General features: G+C 45.8%; 1 protein-coding gene across 4 annotated transcripts in view; it reads right to left on the bottom strand.

Annotated features, from left to right (window-relative positions):
* The window catches only part of nme7 (NME/NM23 family member 7), a 114,359-nt gene that overhangs the window by 69,158 nt on the left and 29,873 nt on the right, over positions 1–15,328 (bottom strand). For 2 of the 4 annotated variants that reach the window (XM_036940834.1, NM_001160554.1), the window contains 3 exon segments: positions 5,220–5,270; positions 4,579–4,786; positions 3,918–4,023 (listed from right to left, as the gene is read on the bottom strand). In XM_036940834.1, the coding sequence (XP_036796729.1) occupies positions 3,918–4,023; positions 4,579–4,786; positions 5,220–5,270 (365 nt within the window). 4 annotated transcript variants of the gene reach the window in all.

Below are 15,328 nucleotides of genomic sequence, written 5' to 3'. Positions count from 1 at the left end.
TCTGTGTTGTTGTATCTGTCGAACTGCTTTGCTTTATCTTGGCCAGGTCGCAATTGTAAATGAGAACTTGTTCTCAACTTGCCTACCTGGTTAAATAAAGGTAAAATAAAAATAAATAAATAAAAATTTGGAGCTATAAACAGGGAGTACCAGATCAATATGGAGCTATATACAGGGAGTACCAGATCAATGTGGAGCTATATACAGGAAGTACCAGATCAATGTGGAGCTATATACAGGGAGTACCAGTACCAGATCAATGTGGAGCTATAAACAGGGAGTACCAGATCAATATGGAGCTATAAACAGGGAGTACCAGATCAATGTGGAGCTATAAACAGGGAGTACCAGATCAGTTTGGAGCTATAAACAGGGAGTACCAGATCAATGTGCAGCTATATACAGGAAGTACCAGATCAATGTGCAGCTATATACAGGAAGTACCAGTACCATATCAATGTGGAGCTATAAACAGGGAGTACCAGATCAATGTGGAGCTATATACAGGAAGTACCAGTACCATTTCAATTTGCAGCTATATACAGGAAGTACCAGATCAATGTGGAGCTATAAACAGGGAGTACCAGATCAGTTTGGAGCTATAAACAGGGAGTACCAGATCAATGTGCAGGAATATACAGGGAGTACCAGATCAATGTGGAGCTATATACAGGAAGTACCAGTACCAGATCAATGTGCAGCTATATACAGGAAGTACCAGTACCATATCAATGTGGAGCTATAAACAGGGAGTACCAGATCAATGTGGAGCTATATACAGGAAGTACCAGTACCATATCAATGTGGAGCTATATACAGGAAGTATCAGATCAATGTGCAGCTATATACAGGAAGTACCAGATCAATGTGGAGCTATAAACAGGGAGTACCAGATCAATGTGGAGCTATATACAGGAAGTACCAGATCAATGTGGAGCTATATACAGGAAGTACCAGATCAATGTGGAGCTATATACAGGAAGTATCAGATCAATGTGGAGGATAGATAATAATGAGGTATTTTAGGTAGATATGTACATGAAGGCAGGGTAAAGTGACTAGGAATCAGGATAGCTAATAATAAGGTATTAGAGGTAGATATGTACATGACGGCAGGGTAAAGTGACTAGGAATCAGGACAGATAATAATAATAAGGTATTTGAGGTAGATATGTACATGACGTCAGGGTAAAGTGACCAGGCATCAGGATAGCGTAAAGCGTGTTGTGTGGTGTGTATGTGGATGTGTGTGTTTTGTGGGACTCAGTAGTTCAGACCATCCTCTGACACCACCTGGTATTGAAGTCCAGGATGTGATGTATTGGTATATACCCAGGCGGTGATGCAGCCAGTCAAGATGCTCTCGATGGTGCAGCTGTAAAACTTTTTGAGGATCTGAAGGCCCATGCCAAATATTTTCATTCTCCTGAGGGGGAAGCAGCTGTGTGTCTGTGTCGCGTGTGTGGATTGTTTGTCAGACAGAATCCTTGTGTTAAGACTATGTCAAACTGTGAGCTCAGTGGGGCCCTGGTGAAGCCTGTGGCCTGAGTGACTCACCCAGAGATACTGTACAGTCTTGGCCAAAAGTTTTGAGAATGACACAAAGTCTGCTGCCTCAGTTTGTATGATGACAATTTGCATATACTCCAGAATGTTATGAAGAGTGATCAGATGAATTACAATTAATTGCAAAGTCCCTCTTTGCCATGCAAATGAACTGAATCCCCAAAAAACATTTCCACTGCATTTCAGCCCCGCCACAAAAGGACCAGCTGACATCATGTCAGTGATTCTCTCGTTAACACAGGTGTGAGTGTTGGTGAGGACAAGGCTGGAGATCACTCTGTCATGCTGATTGAGTTGAAATAAATAATAAGCTTCAAAAGGAGGGTGGTGCTTGGAATCATTGTTCTTCCTCTGTCAACCATGGCTACCTGCAAGGAAACACGTGCCGTCATCATTGCTTTGCATAAAAAGGGCTTCACAGGCAAGGATATTGCTGCCAGTAATATTGCACCTAAATCAACCATTTATCGGATCATCAAGAACTTCAAGGAGAGCGGTTCAATTGTTGTGAAGAAGGCTTCAGGGCGCCCAAGAAAGTCCAGCAAGTGCCAGGACCGTCTCCTAAAGTTGATTCAGCTGCGGGATCGGGGCACCACCAGGAATGGCAGCAGGCAGGTGTGAGTGCATCTGCATGCACAGTGAGGCAAAGACTTTTGGAGGATGGCCTGGTGTCAAGAAGGGCAGCAAAGAAGCCACTTCTCTCCAGGAAAAACATCACGGACAGACTGATATTCTGCAAAAGGTACAGGGATTGGACTGCTGAGTACTGGGGTAAAGTAATTTTCTCTGATGAATCCCCTTTACGATTGTTTGGGGCATCCGGAAAAAAGCTTGTCCGGAGAAGACAAGGTGAGTGCTACCATCAGTCCTGTGTCATGCCAACGTAAAGCATCCTGAGACCATTCATGTGTTGGGGTTGCTTCTCAGCCAAGGGAGTGGGCTCACTCACAATTTTGTCTAAGAACACAGCCATGAATAAAGAATGGTACCAACACATCCCCGAGAGCAACTTCTCCCAACCATGCAGGAACAGTTTGGTGACGAACAATGCCTTTTCCAGCATGATGGAGCGCCTTGCCATAAGGCAAAAGTGATATATAAGTGGCTAAGGGAACAAAACATTGATATTTTGGGTCCATGGCCAGGAAACTCCCCAGACCTTAATCCCATTGAGAACTTGTGGTCAATCCTCAAGAGGCGGGTGTACAAACAAAACCCCACAAATTCTGACAAACTCCAAGCATTGATTATGCAAGAATGGGCTGCCATCAGTCAGGATGTGGCCCAGAAGTTAATTGACAGCATGCCAGGGAGGATTGCAGAGGTCTTGAAAAAGAAGGGTTAACACCGCAAATATTGACTCTGTATCAACTTCACGTAATTGTCAATAAAAGCCTTCGACACTTATGAAATGCTTGTAATTATACTTCAGTATTCCATAGTAACATCTGACAAAAATATCTAAAGACATTGAAGCAGCAAACTTTGTGGAAATTAATATTTGTGTCATTCTCAAAACTTTTGGCCACGACTGGACATATGGGACATTACTGACAGCTCTCTTTAGAAACAACACTGCCCTTCAGAAACAACCAGAATCAGAGAGACATCCGTAAACAGAGAGAGCAGAGCATTCCTCTCCAACAGCAACGTCCAACCTGCTCAACGCAGTCAACAGTAAACCGTCTGCCTGTGTTGTTTTGGCACTAAATTCAGACTACTATACATCTAATCAGATACTCTAGTTCTCTCCTCAGTCAGTCCATAGCTTAGTCCAATGTGTCAGTACTCAACACCAGCTCAGTCAGTCCAATGTGTTAGTACTCAACACCAGCCCAGTCAGACCAGAGGATTTTTTATTTCACGGGTCAGCGCTCTCTCCCTGCTCCAACAGGGATCAGGACAATGGGAAGGTTGGTTACAATGTGCGCTGGGTTTGTGCGCGACGCAAACCCACCAAAGTATAACAACAGCAGGGTAAGAAAGGAAGGGGGCTAGCAGTTAAATAAGAACCAGGGTTTAATGGCAGGTAAGGATTTTACACCAGCAGCCTGGCCAAGTCACTTCTCTGGATAACAGGCTGTTGAGAGGAGTTAACTAAGTTGACAAAGTAATTGTAAATTGGCAACGTTACTTTTGGCTACATTCCTTCAACCAAGTACTCTTTTAGGCCTCTATCTGAATGGTTTTTATATTTTAGGTATTCAAAGTACTACAGAAAATAGCCATAATGCAAGTATAATTGAAGGGTATAGTATATAAGAAAACTTGTCATAGGGTTTAGAGAAAATTAATATGTACTTGTGGAGAGTAAGGCTAGGTTCCATGTGAAACAAGGATGGCTAACTTACCTTCTGATATAGCGTGAGGTTTGATGACGCAACAGGAACAGTCTGTGCAATTGGCCGTGTTAGCGGGACCATGGCCCGCTGTGGATGGGAAGAAAAACTCCAGCTCCTAAACAGAACAACAAAGCATTACTCACTACTGGTGTCCCCCAGGGCTTGGTACTAGGTCCTCTATAAGGTCTCACCACTGGTGTCCCCCAGGGCTTGGTACTAGGTCCTCTATAAGGTCTCACCACTGGTGTCCCCCAGGGCTTGGTACTAGGTCCTCTATAAGGTCTCACCACTGGTGTCCCCCAGGGCTTGGTACTAGGTCCTCTATAATGTCTCACTACTGGTGTCCCCCAGGGCTCTGCACTAGGTCCTTTATAATGTCTCAATACTGGTGTTCCCCATGGCTCTGTACTAGGTCTCTATAATGTATCTGTACTAGGTCCTCTCCTGTTCTCACTACTTGTGTCCCCCTGGGCTCTGCCCAAGGTCCTCTATAATGTCTCACTACTGATGTCCCCCAGGGCTCAGTACTAGGTCTCTATAATATATCTGTACTAGGTCCCCTCCTGTTCTCACTACTTGTGTCCTCCTGGGCTCTGCACAAGGTCCTCTATAATGTCTCACTACTGCTGTCCCCCAGGGCTCAGTACTTCTCACTACTAGAATGACTTACTCTTGCTGCTGAAGCCAGTGAGTCAGACCCATGTCCAGCGTTTCTGGTGCCATCTGTGCCAAACTGAGCTCTCAGGCTTGGTGGGGCCTCTTTCCTTGCTACGCCCGAGTCAGTGGGGCCTAGAATCCTTCTCCACACTGACACTGCCTCGTCGCCCATCAGCTCCATGGCAACCACAGGGCCAGAGGTCATAAACTGCACCAAGTTGCTAAAAATAAACATTGTTTTATGCAAACTCCAATAAAAACTGTCAGAATAACACTTTCAGCAACATAACCTTTAATGAAATCTCCAATAAACTACTTATGAACTATTTCTACTCAGATGGTGTGGAATATGTAATTGAAGGTCACATTTTTTAAGGTTAAGTACTACAGATCACCATCTGAGATTTTGAATTATTCAGTTGAAATGTGTAGGCGAAACTACTTCTAATTCTCTTGATTTACGGGAGGTAATTGTCCCTGTCAAGACTGTTCAAATGTCACCACAATGTCAGTGCAATAAATGTCACATAGAGAGACTGCTAATAATGGTGGTTACTGGTTAGACGGCCCTTGGAGCCTCCTTGAAACATGCCCCTGGCCGCTCTGCTCACACAGAGAGAAGACAGGCTAATCATTTACACAGGAAGGACTCACTTGAAGAAAGACTTTGACTGATGTTCAGTGTAAAAGTCTGCTGCCTGCTTCCTGTAAGAAACCCATAAACACACAGGGTTAATGAGTGATCAGATGAAGTCAGGCGTTGACTCGATAGGGCTCTGGTCTAAAGTAGTGCACTATATAGGGAATAGGGCTCTGGTCTAAAGTAGTGCACTATATAGGGAATAGGGCTCTGGTCTAAAGTAGTGCACTATATAGGGAATAGGGCTCTGGTCTAAAGTAGTGCACTATATAGGGGAATAGAGCTCTGGTCTAAAGTAGTGCACTACATAGGGGAATAGGGCTCTGGTCTAAAGTAGTGCACTATATAGGGAATAGGGCTCTGGTCTATAGTAGTGCACTATATAGGGAATAGGGCTCTGGTCTATAGTAGTGCACTATATAGGGAATAGGGCTCTGGTCTAAAGTAGTGCACTATATAGGGAATAGGGCTCTGGTCTAAAGTAGTGCACTATATAGGGGAATAGAGCTCTGGTCTAAAGTAGTGCACTACATAGGGGAATAGGGCTCTGGTCTAAAGTAGTGCACTATATAGGGGAATAGGGCTCTGGTCTACAGTAATGCACTATATAGGGGAATAGGGCTCTGGTCTAAAGTAGTGCACTACATAGGGAAAAGGGCTCTGGTCTAAAGTAGTACCACTATATAGGGAATAGGGCTCTGGTCTAAAGTTGTGCACTATATAGGGAATAGGGTGCCATTTGGGACACAGACCCAACCACACCCCCACCAGAGGACACAGACCCAACCACACCCCCACCAGAGGACACAGACCCAACCACACCCCCACCAGAGGACACAGACCCAACCACACCCCCACCAGAGGACACAGACCCAACCACACCCCCACCAGAGGACACAGACCCAACCACACCACAACCAGAGGACACAGACCCAACCACACCACCACCAGAGGACACAGACCCAACCACACCACCACCAGAGGACACAGACCCAACCACACCACCACCAGAGGACACAGACCCAACCACACCACCACCAGAGGACACAGACCCAACCACACCCCCACCAGAGGACACAGACCCAACCACACCACCGCCAGAGGACACAGACCCAACCACACCACCACCACCAGAGGACACAGACCCAACCACACCACCACCAGAGGACACAGACCCAACCACACCACAACCAGAGGACACAGACCCAACCACACCACCACCAGAGGACACAGACCCAACCACACCCCCACCAGAGGACACAGACCCAACCACAACCCCACCAGAGGACACAGACCCAACCACACCCCCACCAGAGGACACAGACCCAACCACACCACCACCAGAGGACACAGACCCAACCACACCCCCACCAGAGGACACAGACCCAACCACACCCCCACCACCAGAGGACACAGACCCAACCACACCACCACCAGAGGACACAGACCCAACCACACCACAACCAGAGGACACAGACCCAACCACACCCCCACCAGAGGACACAGACCCAACCACACCCCCACCAGAGGACACAGACCCAACCACACCACCACCAGAGGACACAGACCCAACCACACCCCCACCAGAGGACACAGACCCAACCACACCCCCACCAGAGGACACAGACCCAACCACACCCCCACCAGAGGACACAGACCCAACCACACCCCCACCAGAGGACACAGACCCAACCACACCCCCACCAGAGGACACAGACCCAACCACACCACAACCAGAGGACACAGACCCAACCACACCACCACCAGAGGACACAGACCCAACCACACCCCCACCAGAGGACACAGACCCAACCACACCCCCACCAGAGGACACAGACCCAACCACACCACAACCAGAGGACACAGACCCAACCACACCACCACCAGAGGACACAGACCCAACCACACCACCACCAGAGGACACAGACCCAACCACACCACCACCAGAGGACACAGACCCAACCACACCACAACCAGAGGACACAGACCCAACCACACCACCACCAGAGGACACAGACCCAACCACACCCCCACCAGAGGACACAGACCCAACCACAACCCCACCAGAGGACACAGACCCAACCACACCCCCACCAGAGGACACAGACCCAACCACACCACCACCAGAGGACACAGACCCAACCACACCACCACCAGAGGACACAGACCCAACCACACCCCCACCAGAGGACACAGACCCAACCACACCCCCACCACCAGAGGACACAGACCCAACCACACCACCACCAGAGGACACAGACCCAACCACACCCCCACCAGAGGACACAGACCCAACCACACCACCACCAGAGGACACAGACCCAACCACACCACCACCAGAGGACACAGACCCAACCACACCACAACCAGAGGACACAGACCCAACCACACCACCACCAGAGGACACAGACCCAACCACACCCCCACCAGAGGACACAGACCCAACCACAACCCCACCAGAGGACACAGACCCAACCACACCCCCACCAGAGGACACAGACCCAACCACACCACCACCAGAGGACACAGACCCAACCACACCACCACCAGAGGACACAGACCCAACCACACCCCCACCAGAGGACACAGACCCAACCACACCCCCACCACCAGAGGACACAGACCCAACCACACCACCACCAGAGGACACAGACCCAACCACACCCCCACCAGAGGACACAGACCCAACCACACCACCACCAGAGGACACAGACCCAACCACACCACCACCAGAGGACACAGACCCAACCACACCACAACCAGAGGACACAGACCCAACCACACCACCACCAGAGGACACAGACCCAACCACACCCCCACCAGAGGACACGGACAAGTCACTGACATTCCTCTCCTTTCTCATTATATTACGGTTTAATTCTGCACACTCCGTCAAAAGAAACTCTGAGAGACATTCTAGTTATTGTAGCTGTGTTACAGCTGGTAGAGCGCGGCCATGTTTTTACCCCATGTCTCCAGAAGCGAGCTGCCCACCACAGAATAATAAAAGATGACCTTGGGGGCTTTTTTCAGCTCTGTGCCCTGTTCTCATAACAAGCTACAAACTCAAATGTTCCAGGTGTAAAAAATGAGGGAATCCTACTCTTTATTGTTTAGACGAACAGTTTGAAAATGTGAAAAGCCAGTCCTATAAAACAATTATTTGTAATTCAAAATTACTAAAAATATTTTAAGAAAATGTCTGAAAAAAAAAGGGACGAATCACAATCATATTCTAAAATCTAGATTTCTGAAAATCACATATGAAAATGCATCTGTAAAACCTTCCCTGTCAATCATTTCAAAATGAGAGGAAAGATGAGCAAAATCAGCATTTTCCATTTCAATTGCATGTTGGAAATATGATCCCCACCAACCCTCCAATCTGATGCCCCCTAGCCAGCTGCAGTACTACAGATTCCTATCACCTTTAAAAACCCAGACATTTCAATAGCAGCTACTTACACCACAATCATAATTTCTCATTGATTCTCATTCTATTAGACAGCGATTTCATAGTCTAAGCAGGAGAGGACACAACCTACTTTGGTCTTGTGTAAACATCCAAGTCACTGAGGCGGTGTGAGCGAGTGTGTGTTGTGAGTGAGTGTGTGTGTGTGTTGTGTGATTGTAAGGAGTGGTGCTGCCACCCTCTGATCTCAGGTGAAATAGTCGGCCTCCAAACAATGAAAAAATAACATCCTCCTCTGTCCTTCAAATACCACATTGTCAAGTCAGTTGTTCTGAAATGGGATCAGGGCTGTAGGTTGATATCGCCACAGATATAGTGGAAATATAAAAACTGTACAGTTTGCTCATTTAAAAAAAGCATCACCTCACTGGTAAGTGCGGACACGTCCTTGCAGAAGGTTTAGGAGGTACCCATCTGTTCATACTGTTTCTGTAGCATACTGGGGTATATGGGATTACCAGAAGTGCACACAAAGGCCCCCCCAGGCCCCCCAGGCAAAATGGATCTTTATTGTCTCTGCTTTATTTGTATTTATGTATCCTTTATTTAACGAGTCAATTAAGAACAAATTATTATTTACAATGACGGCCTACCAAAAGGGCAAACGGCCTCCTGCAGGGACAGGGGCCTGGGATTCAAAATAAATGGAAACATAGGACAGAACACACATCATGACAAGAGACAACACTACATAAAGACCTAAGACAACACTACATAAAGAGAGACCTAAGACAATACTACATAAAGACCTAAGACAATACTACATAAAGAGAGACCTAAGACAACACTACATAAAAACCTAAGACAACACTACATAAAGAGAGACCTACGACAACACTACATAAAGAGAGACCCAAGACAACACTACATAAAGAGAGACCTAAGACAATACTACATAAAGAGAGACCTAAGACAACACTACATAAAGAGAGAACTAAGACAATACTACATAAAGAGAGAACTAAGACAATACTACATAAAGAGAGACCTACGACAACACTACATAAAGAGAGACCTAAGACAACACTACATAAAGAGAGACCTAAGACAATACTACATAAAGAGAGACCTAAGACAATACTACATAAAGAGAGACCTAAGACAACACTACATAAAGAGAGAACTAAGACAATACTACATAAAGAGAGACCTAAGACAACACTACATAAAGAGAGACCTAAGACAACACTACATAAAGAGAGAACTAAGACAATACTACATAAAGAGAGAACTAAGACAACACTACATAAAGAGAGAACTAAGACAATACTACATAAAGAGAGAACTAAGACAACACTACATAAAGAGAGACCTAAGACAACACTACATAAAGAGAGACCTAAGACAACACTAGACAGAGAGAGACCTAAGACAACACTACATAAAGAGAGACCTAAGACAACACTACATAAAGAGAGACCTAAGACAACACTACATAAAGAGACCTAAGACAACACTACATAAAGAGAGACCTAAGACAACACTACATAAAGAGAGACCTAAGACAACACTACATAAAGACCTAAGACAACACTACATAAAGAGAGACCTAAGACAATACTACATAAAGAGAGACCTAAGACTACACTACATAAAGAGAGACCTAAGACAACACTACATAGAGACCTACGACAACACTACATAAAGAGAGACCTAAGACAATACTACATAAAGAGAGACCTAAGACAATACTACATAAAAACCTAAGACAACACTACATAGAGGGAGACCTAAGACAACACTACATAAAGACCTAAGACAACACTACATAAAGAGGACCATATCACCTCCACCCTACCTGATACCCTAGACCCACTCGAATTTGCCTACCGCCTCAATAGGTCCACAGATGACGCAATCGCAACCACACTGCACACTGCCCTAACCCATCTGGACAAGAGGAATACCTATGTGAGAATGCTGTTCATCGACTACAGCTCAGCCTTCAACACCATAGTACCCTCCAAACTCATCATCAAGCTCGAGACCCTGGGTCTCGACCCCGCCCTGTGCAACTGGGTACTGGACTTCCTGACGGGCCGCCCCCAGGTGGTGAGGGTAGGCAACAACATTTCCACCCCGCTGATCCTCAACACTGGGGGCCCACAAGGGTGCGTTCTGAGCCCTCTCCTGTACTCCCTGTTCACCCACGACTGCGTGGCCATGCACGCCTCCAACTCAATCATCAAGTTTGCGGACGACACAACAGTGGTAGGCTTGATTACCAACAACGACTATACGGCCTACAGGGAGGAGGTGAGGGCCCTCGGAGTGTGGTGTCAGGAAAATAACCTCACACTCAACGTCAACAAAACAAAGGAGATGATCGTGGACTCCAGGAAACAGCAGAGGGAGCACCCCCCCTTCCATATCGACGGGACAGTAGTGGAGGGTATTAAGTTTTAAGTTCCTCGGCGTACACATCACGGACAAACTGAATTGGTCCACCCACACAGACAGCGTTGTGAAGAAGGCGCAGCAGCGCCTCTTCAACCTCAGGAGGCTGAAGAAATTTGGATTGTCACCAAAAGCACTCACAAACTTTTACAGATGCACAATCGAGAGCATCCTGTCGGGCTGTATCACCGCCTGGTACGGCAACTGCTCCGCCCACAACTGTAAGGCTCTCCAGAGGGTAGTGAGGTCTGCACAATGCATCACCGGGGGCAAACTACCTGCCCTCCAGGACACCTACACCACCCGATGTCACAGGAAGGCCATAAAGATCATCAAGGACAACAACCACCCGAGCCACTGTCTGTTCACCCTGCTACCATCCAGAAGGCGAGGTCAGTACAGGTGCATCACAGCAGGGACCGAGAGACTGAAAAACAGCTTCTATCTCAAGGCCATCAGACTGTTAAACAGCCACCACTAACATTGAGTGGCTGCTGCCAACATAGTGACTCAACTCCAGCCATTTTAATAATGGAAATTGATGTAGAAAATGTATCACTAGCCACTTTAAACAATGCCACTTAATATAATGTTTACATACCCTACATTACTCATCTCATATGTATATACTGTACTCGATACCATCTACTGCATCTTGCCTATGCCGTTCTGTACCATCACTCATTCATATATCTTAATGTACATATTCTTTATCCCTTTACACCTGTGTGTATAAGGTAGTAGTTGTGGAATTGTAAGGTTAGATTACTCGTTGGTTATTACTGCATGGTTGGAACTAGAAGCACAAGCAGCAAAAAGGAGACAACAACATATCACGCGAAGCAGCCACCACTGTCACTAAGTGTGTCCATGATTGAGTCTTTGAATATAGAGATAGAACGGTCCAGTGGGATTGTTTGTTGCAGCTCGTTCTAGTCACTAGCTGCAGCGAACTGAAAGGAAGAGCCACCAAGGGATGTGTGTGCTTTGGGGACCTTTAACAGACACTAGCTTGTTGGACACTAAGCTAGCTTTGTTTTAGAGCATTTAACACAAAATCCGGGGAGGGGCCAGCTGAGTATAAATAGATGATAGAGCGTCCTACTGCCTGAGCTATGCTGTTCATGTAAATTGAGAAGAGCATGGGGCCTAGGATCGAGCCTTGGGGTACTGACTTTACACATTGCACTTTTTGGGAGAGATAGTTAGCAAACCAGGCCAAAGACCACTCAAACACCAATACTCTTTAGCCGACTCACAAGAATGGAATGGTCTACCGTATCAAAAGCTTTGGCCAAGTCAATAAAAATAGCAGCACATTATTGCTTAGAATCAAGGACAGAGGGGACATCATTGAGGGCCTTTAAGGTTGCAGTGACTAGGGTTGCACATTTTGGGGAATATTCAGAGGTGGAAACATTCCGTGGGAATTAACGGGAATATATGAGAATTAATGGAAACATATGCAAATTAATATCAATACCATTTAAATGTAGATGTCTTTTGCATTGGATATATTTACCATATATGGAGACAGAAACATAAACCTTTTAACTTATCATAAGTAGACATTTGCAAATTATTAAATCCTTCCAATAGAAATTTTAAAAAACAATTTAGTTACGAATTGAACTTTAATTAAATGAGTTGACTCTTCACATGGGATGATTTCACTGAACAACAAAAGGGAATATTGAATGATATTGAATATTGAATGATCTCCAATGATCCATCGCATCTCCCAAAAACATTTTCAACATACATCTGTAAAATTATAGTCTAGAAACTAAATCTTTGGTTGTCTTCCTCTCAGGCTTCCATGTCTTCTCCCTGGACCTCCTCAATGTCCACCTCTTGAACATCAGACTCTGAGGCCTCATCTTCACTGTCACTTTCCAACCTTGCTCGTTGTCAGGCTCAAAAAGCCTCAAATTTGCCCAGATGGCCACCAATTTTTCAACCCTTGTATTGGTCGTGCTTTGGTGTGTGTGTTCCCAAACAAGGACCAGTTGCGCTCTGAGGCGGCTGATATTGGTGGGATTTGGAGGATGATGGAGGCAACAGGGGAAAGAACCTCAGATCCACAAAGTTCCTTCCACCATGTGGCTGATGAGATATGTTGGCACGACTGACATATTGCGTCTTCATCCCAAAGCCCTTGCTTGGAAGTGTACTTCGCCAGACTGCCAAGAACCTTGCCCTCATCCAGGCCGAGGTGGCGAGACATGGTAGTGATGACACCATAGGCCTTGTTCATCTCTGCACCAGACAGGATGCTCTGGCCAGCATACTTGGGATCCAACATGTACGCTGTGACGTGTATTGGCTTCAGGCAGAAGTCTTCACGCTTTTTGATGTATTTCAGAAGTGCAGTTTCCTCTGCTTGGAGCAACAGTGAAGTGGGCAGGGCAGTACGGATTCCTTCTCTTACATCTGGGAGCAGAGTCTGAACATCAGACAGGATGGCATTGTCTCCCACAATCCCTGCAATGCTATAGGTTTCAGGAGTTTCAGGCCGCTTACCACTCTCTCCCAAAATACATCATCCAGGAGGATCCTCTTGATGGGGCTGTCCATATCGGCAGACAGTGATATGGCCATTTCTTGGAAAGACTCCTTCCCCTCCAGGAGACTATTAAACATGATGACAACACCACCCCAATGGGTGTTGCTGGGCAGCTTCAATGTGGTGCTCTTATTCATCTCACTCTGCTTGGTGAGGTAGATTGCTGCTATAACTTGATGACCCTTCACTTACCTAACCATTTCCTTGGCTCTCTTGTAGAGTGTATCCATTGTTTTCAGTGCCATGATGTCCTCGAGGAGCAGTTTCAATGCATGAGCAGCACAGCCAATGGGTGTGATGTGAGGGTAGGACTCCTCCACTTTAGACCAAGCAGCCTTCGTGTTCGCAGCATTGTCTGTCACCAGTGCAAATACCTTCTGTGGTCCAAGGTCATTGATGACTGCCTTCAGCTCATCTGCAATGTAGAAACCGGTGTGTCTGTTGTCCCTTGCCTGTGCTCTTGTAGAATACTGGTTGAGGGGTGGAGATGATGTAGTTAATTATTCCTTGCCCACGAACATTCGACCACCCATCAGACATGATTGAAATACAGTCTGCTTTCTCTATGATTTGCTTGACCTTCGCTTGAACTCTGTTGAACTCTGCATCCAGCAAATGAGTAGATAAAGCATTCTGGTTGGAGGGGTGTATGCTGGGTGAAGAACATTCAGAAATCTCTTCCGATACACATTGCCTGTGAGCATCAGAGGTGAACCAGTTGCATACACAGCTCGAGCAAGACGTTCATCAGCATTTCTCTGACTGCCTTCCTCTATTGAGTCAAAAACCTTCTGATTCCAGGAGGACCATGAGCTGTTGCTATCGATAAGGTGTCTGATTCATCCTTTTCACCTCGAATAGAAGTAGAGGGACTTTTGTCAGAAGTTGCTTGTTGTGAGAGCTGAGGGAACTTTATGCACTGGGCCAGATGATTCTGCATCTTTGTTGCATTCTTCACATATGATTTGGCACAGTATTTGCAAATGTACACAGCTTTTCCTTCTACATTAGCTGCAGTGAAATGTCTCCACACATCAGAAAGTGACCATGGCATTTTCCTGTAAAGATTAGAAAAAAAATCAGTTTAAAAACCCCAAATACAATTCCATGTACAGATAAATAGTTAAGCAGTTAGATTAAAGAACTCCTTTGTAAGATAAATGTTTTCAAATTAAACGTATGTAAACCGGTGAATTAACACTCCTCAGTTAGCAGGCTCAAGGAAGCTAAACCCCACATGGTAGCAAAAACTAACGAGCAGAAACAAGTTAGAAATGATTTAAACACACTTTGCTGTAGGCTACTATTTATTAGTTAACAACAAAAGCATATGTGTCATATAAAATAAATTCACCCTACCCAGTATCGTAATCAAAACTCACCAGAAAGCATGTAGTCCTTGGAGCAGACAGTGTAGTAGTGTGGCCTCAATAGCATCTCATTAGTGTGCAAGATCTTGAGAATCAGCTGTACATGTGATGGAAGAATGCACTGTGCATGCAGAGGGTTGAAATTCCATTGAATTGGGGATAGTTTAACCAAAATATGCCCAAAGACCTAGAATTGCCTTATGTGTATCCCACAATAAAAAGGTTCACTGTTATGAGCTGTAACTTCCATAACTTTGCATGGAACATTTCCAGGAAGTTCACAGGAAAGTTTCCGACCCTTTGCAACCCTAGCAGTGA

This window comes from Oncorhynchus mykiss, chromosome 1 (assembly GCF_013265735.2).
Source record: "Oncorhynchus mykiss isolate Arlee chromosome 1, USDA_OmykA_1.1, whole genome shotgun sequence".
In the NCBI taxonomy this organism is placed as follows: Eukaryota; Metazoa; Chordata; class Actinopteri; order Salmoniformes; family Salmonidae; genus Oncorhynchus; species Oncorhynchus mykiss.
This window is presented reverse-complemented; position numbering and strand designations above follow the sequence as displayed.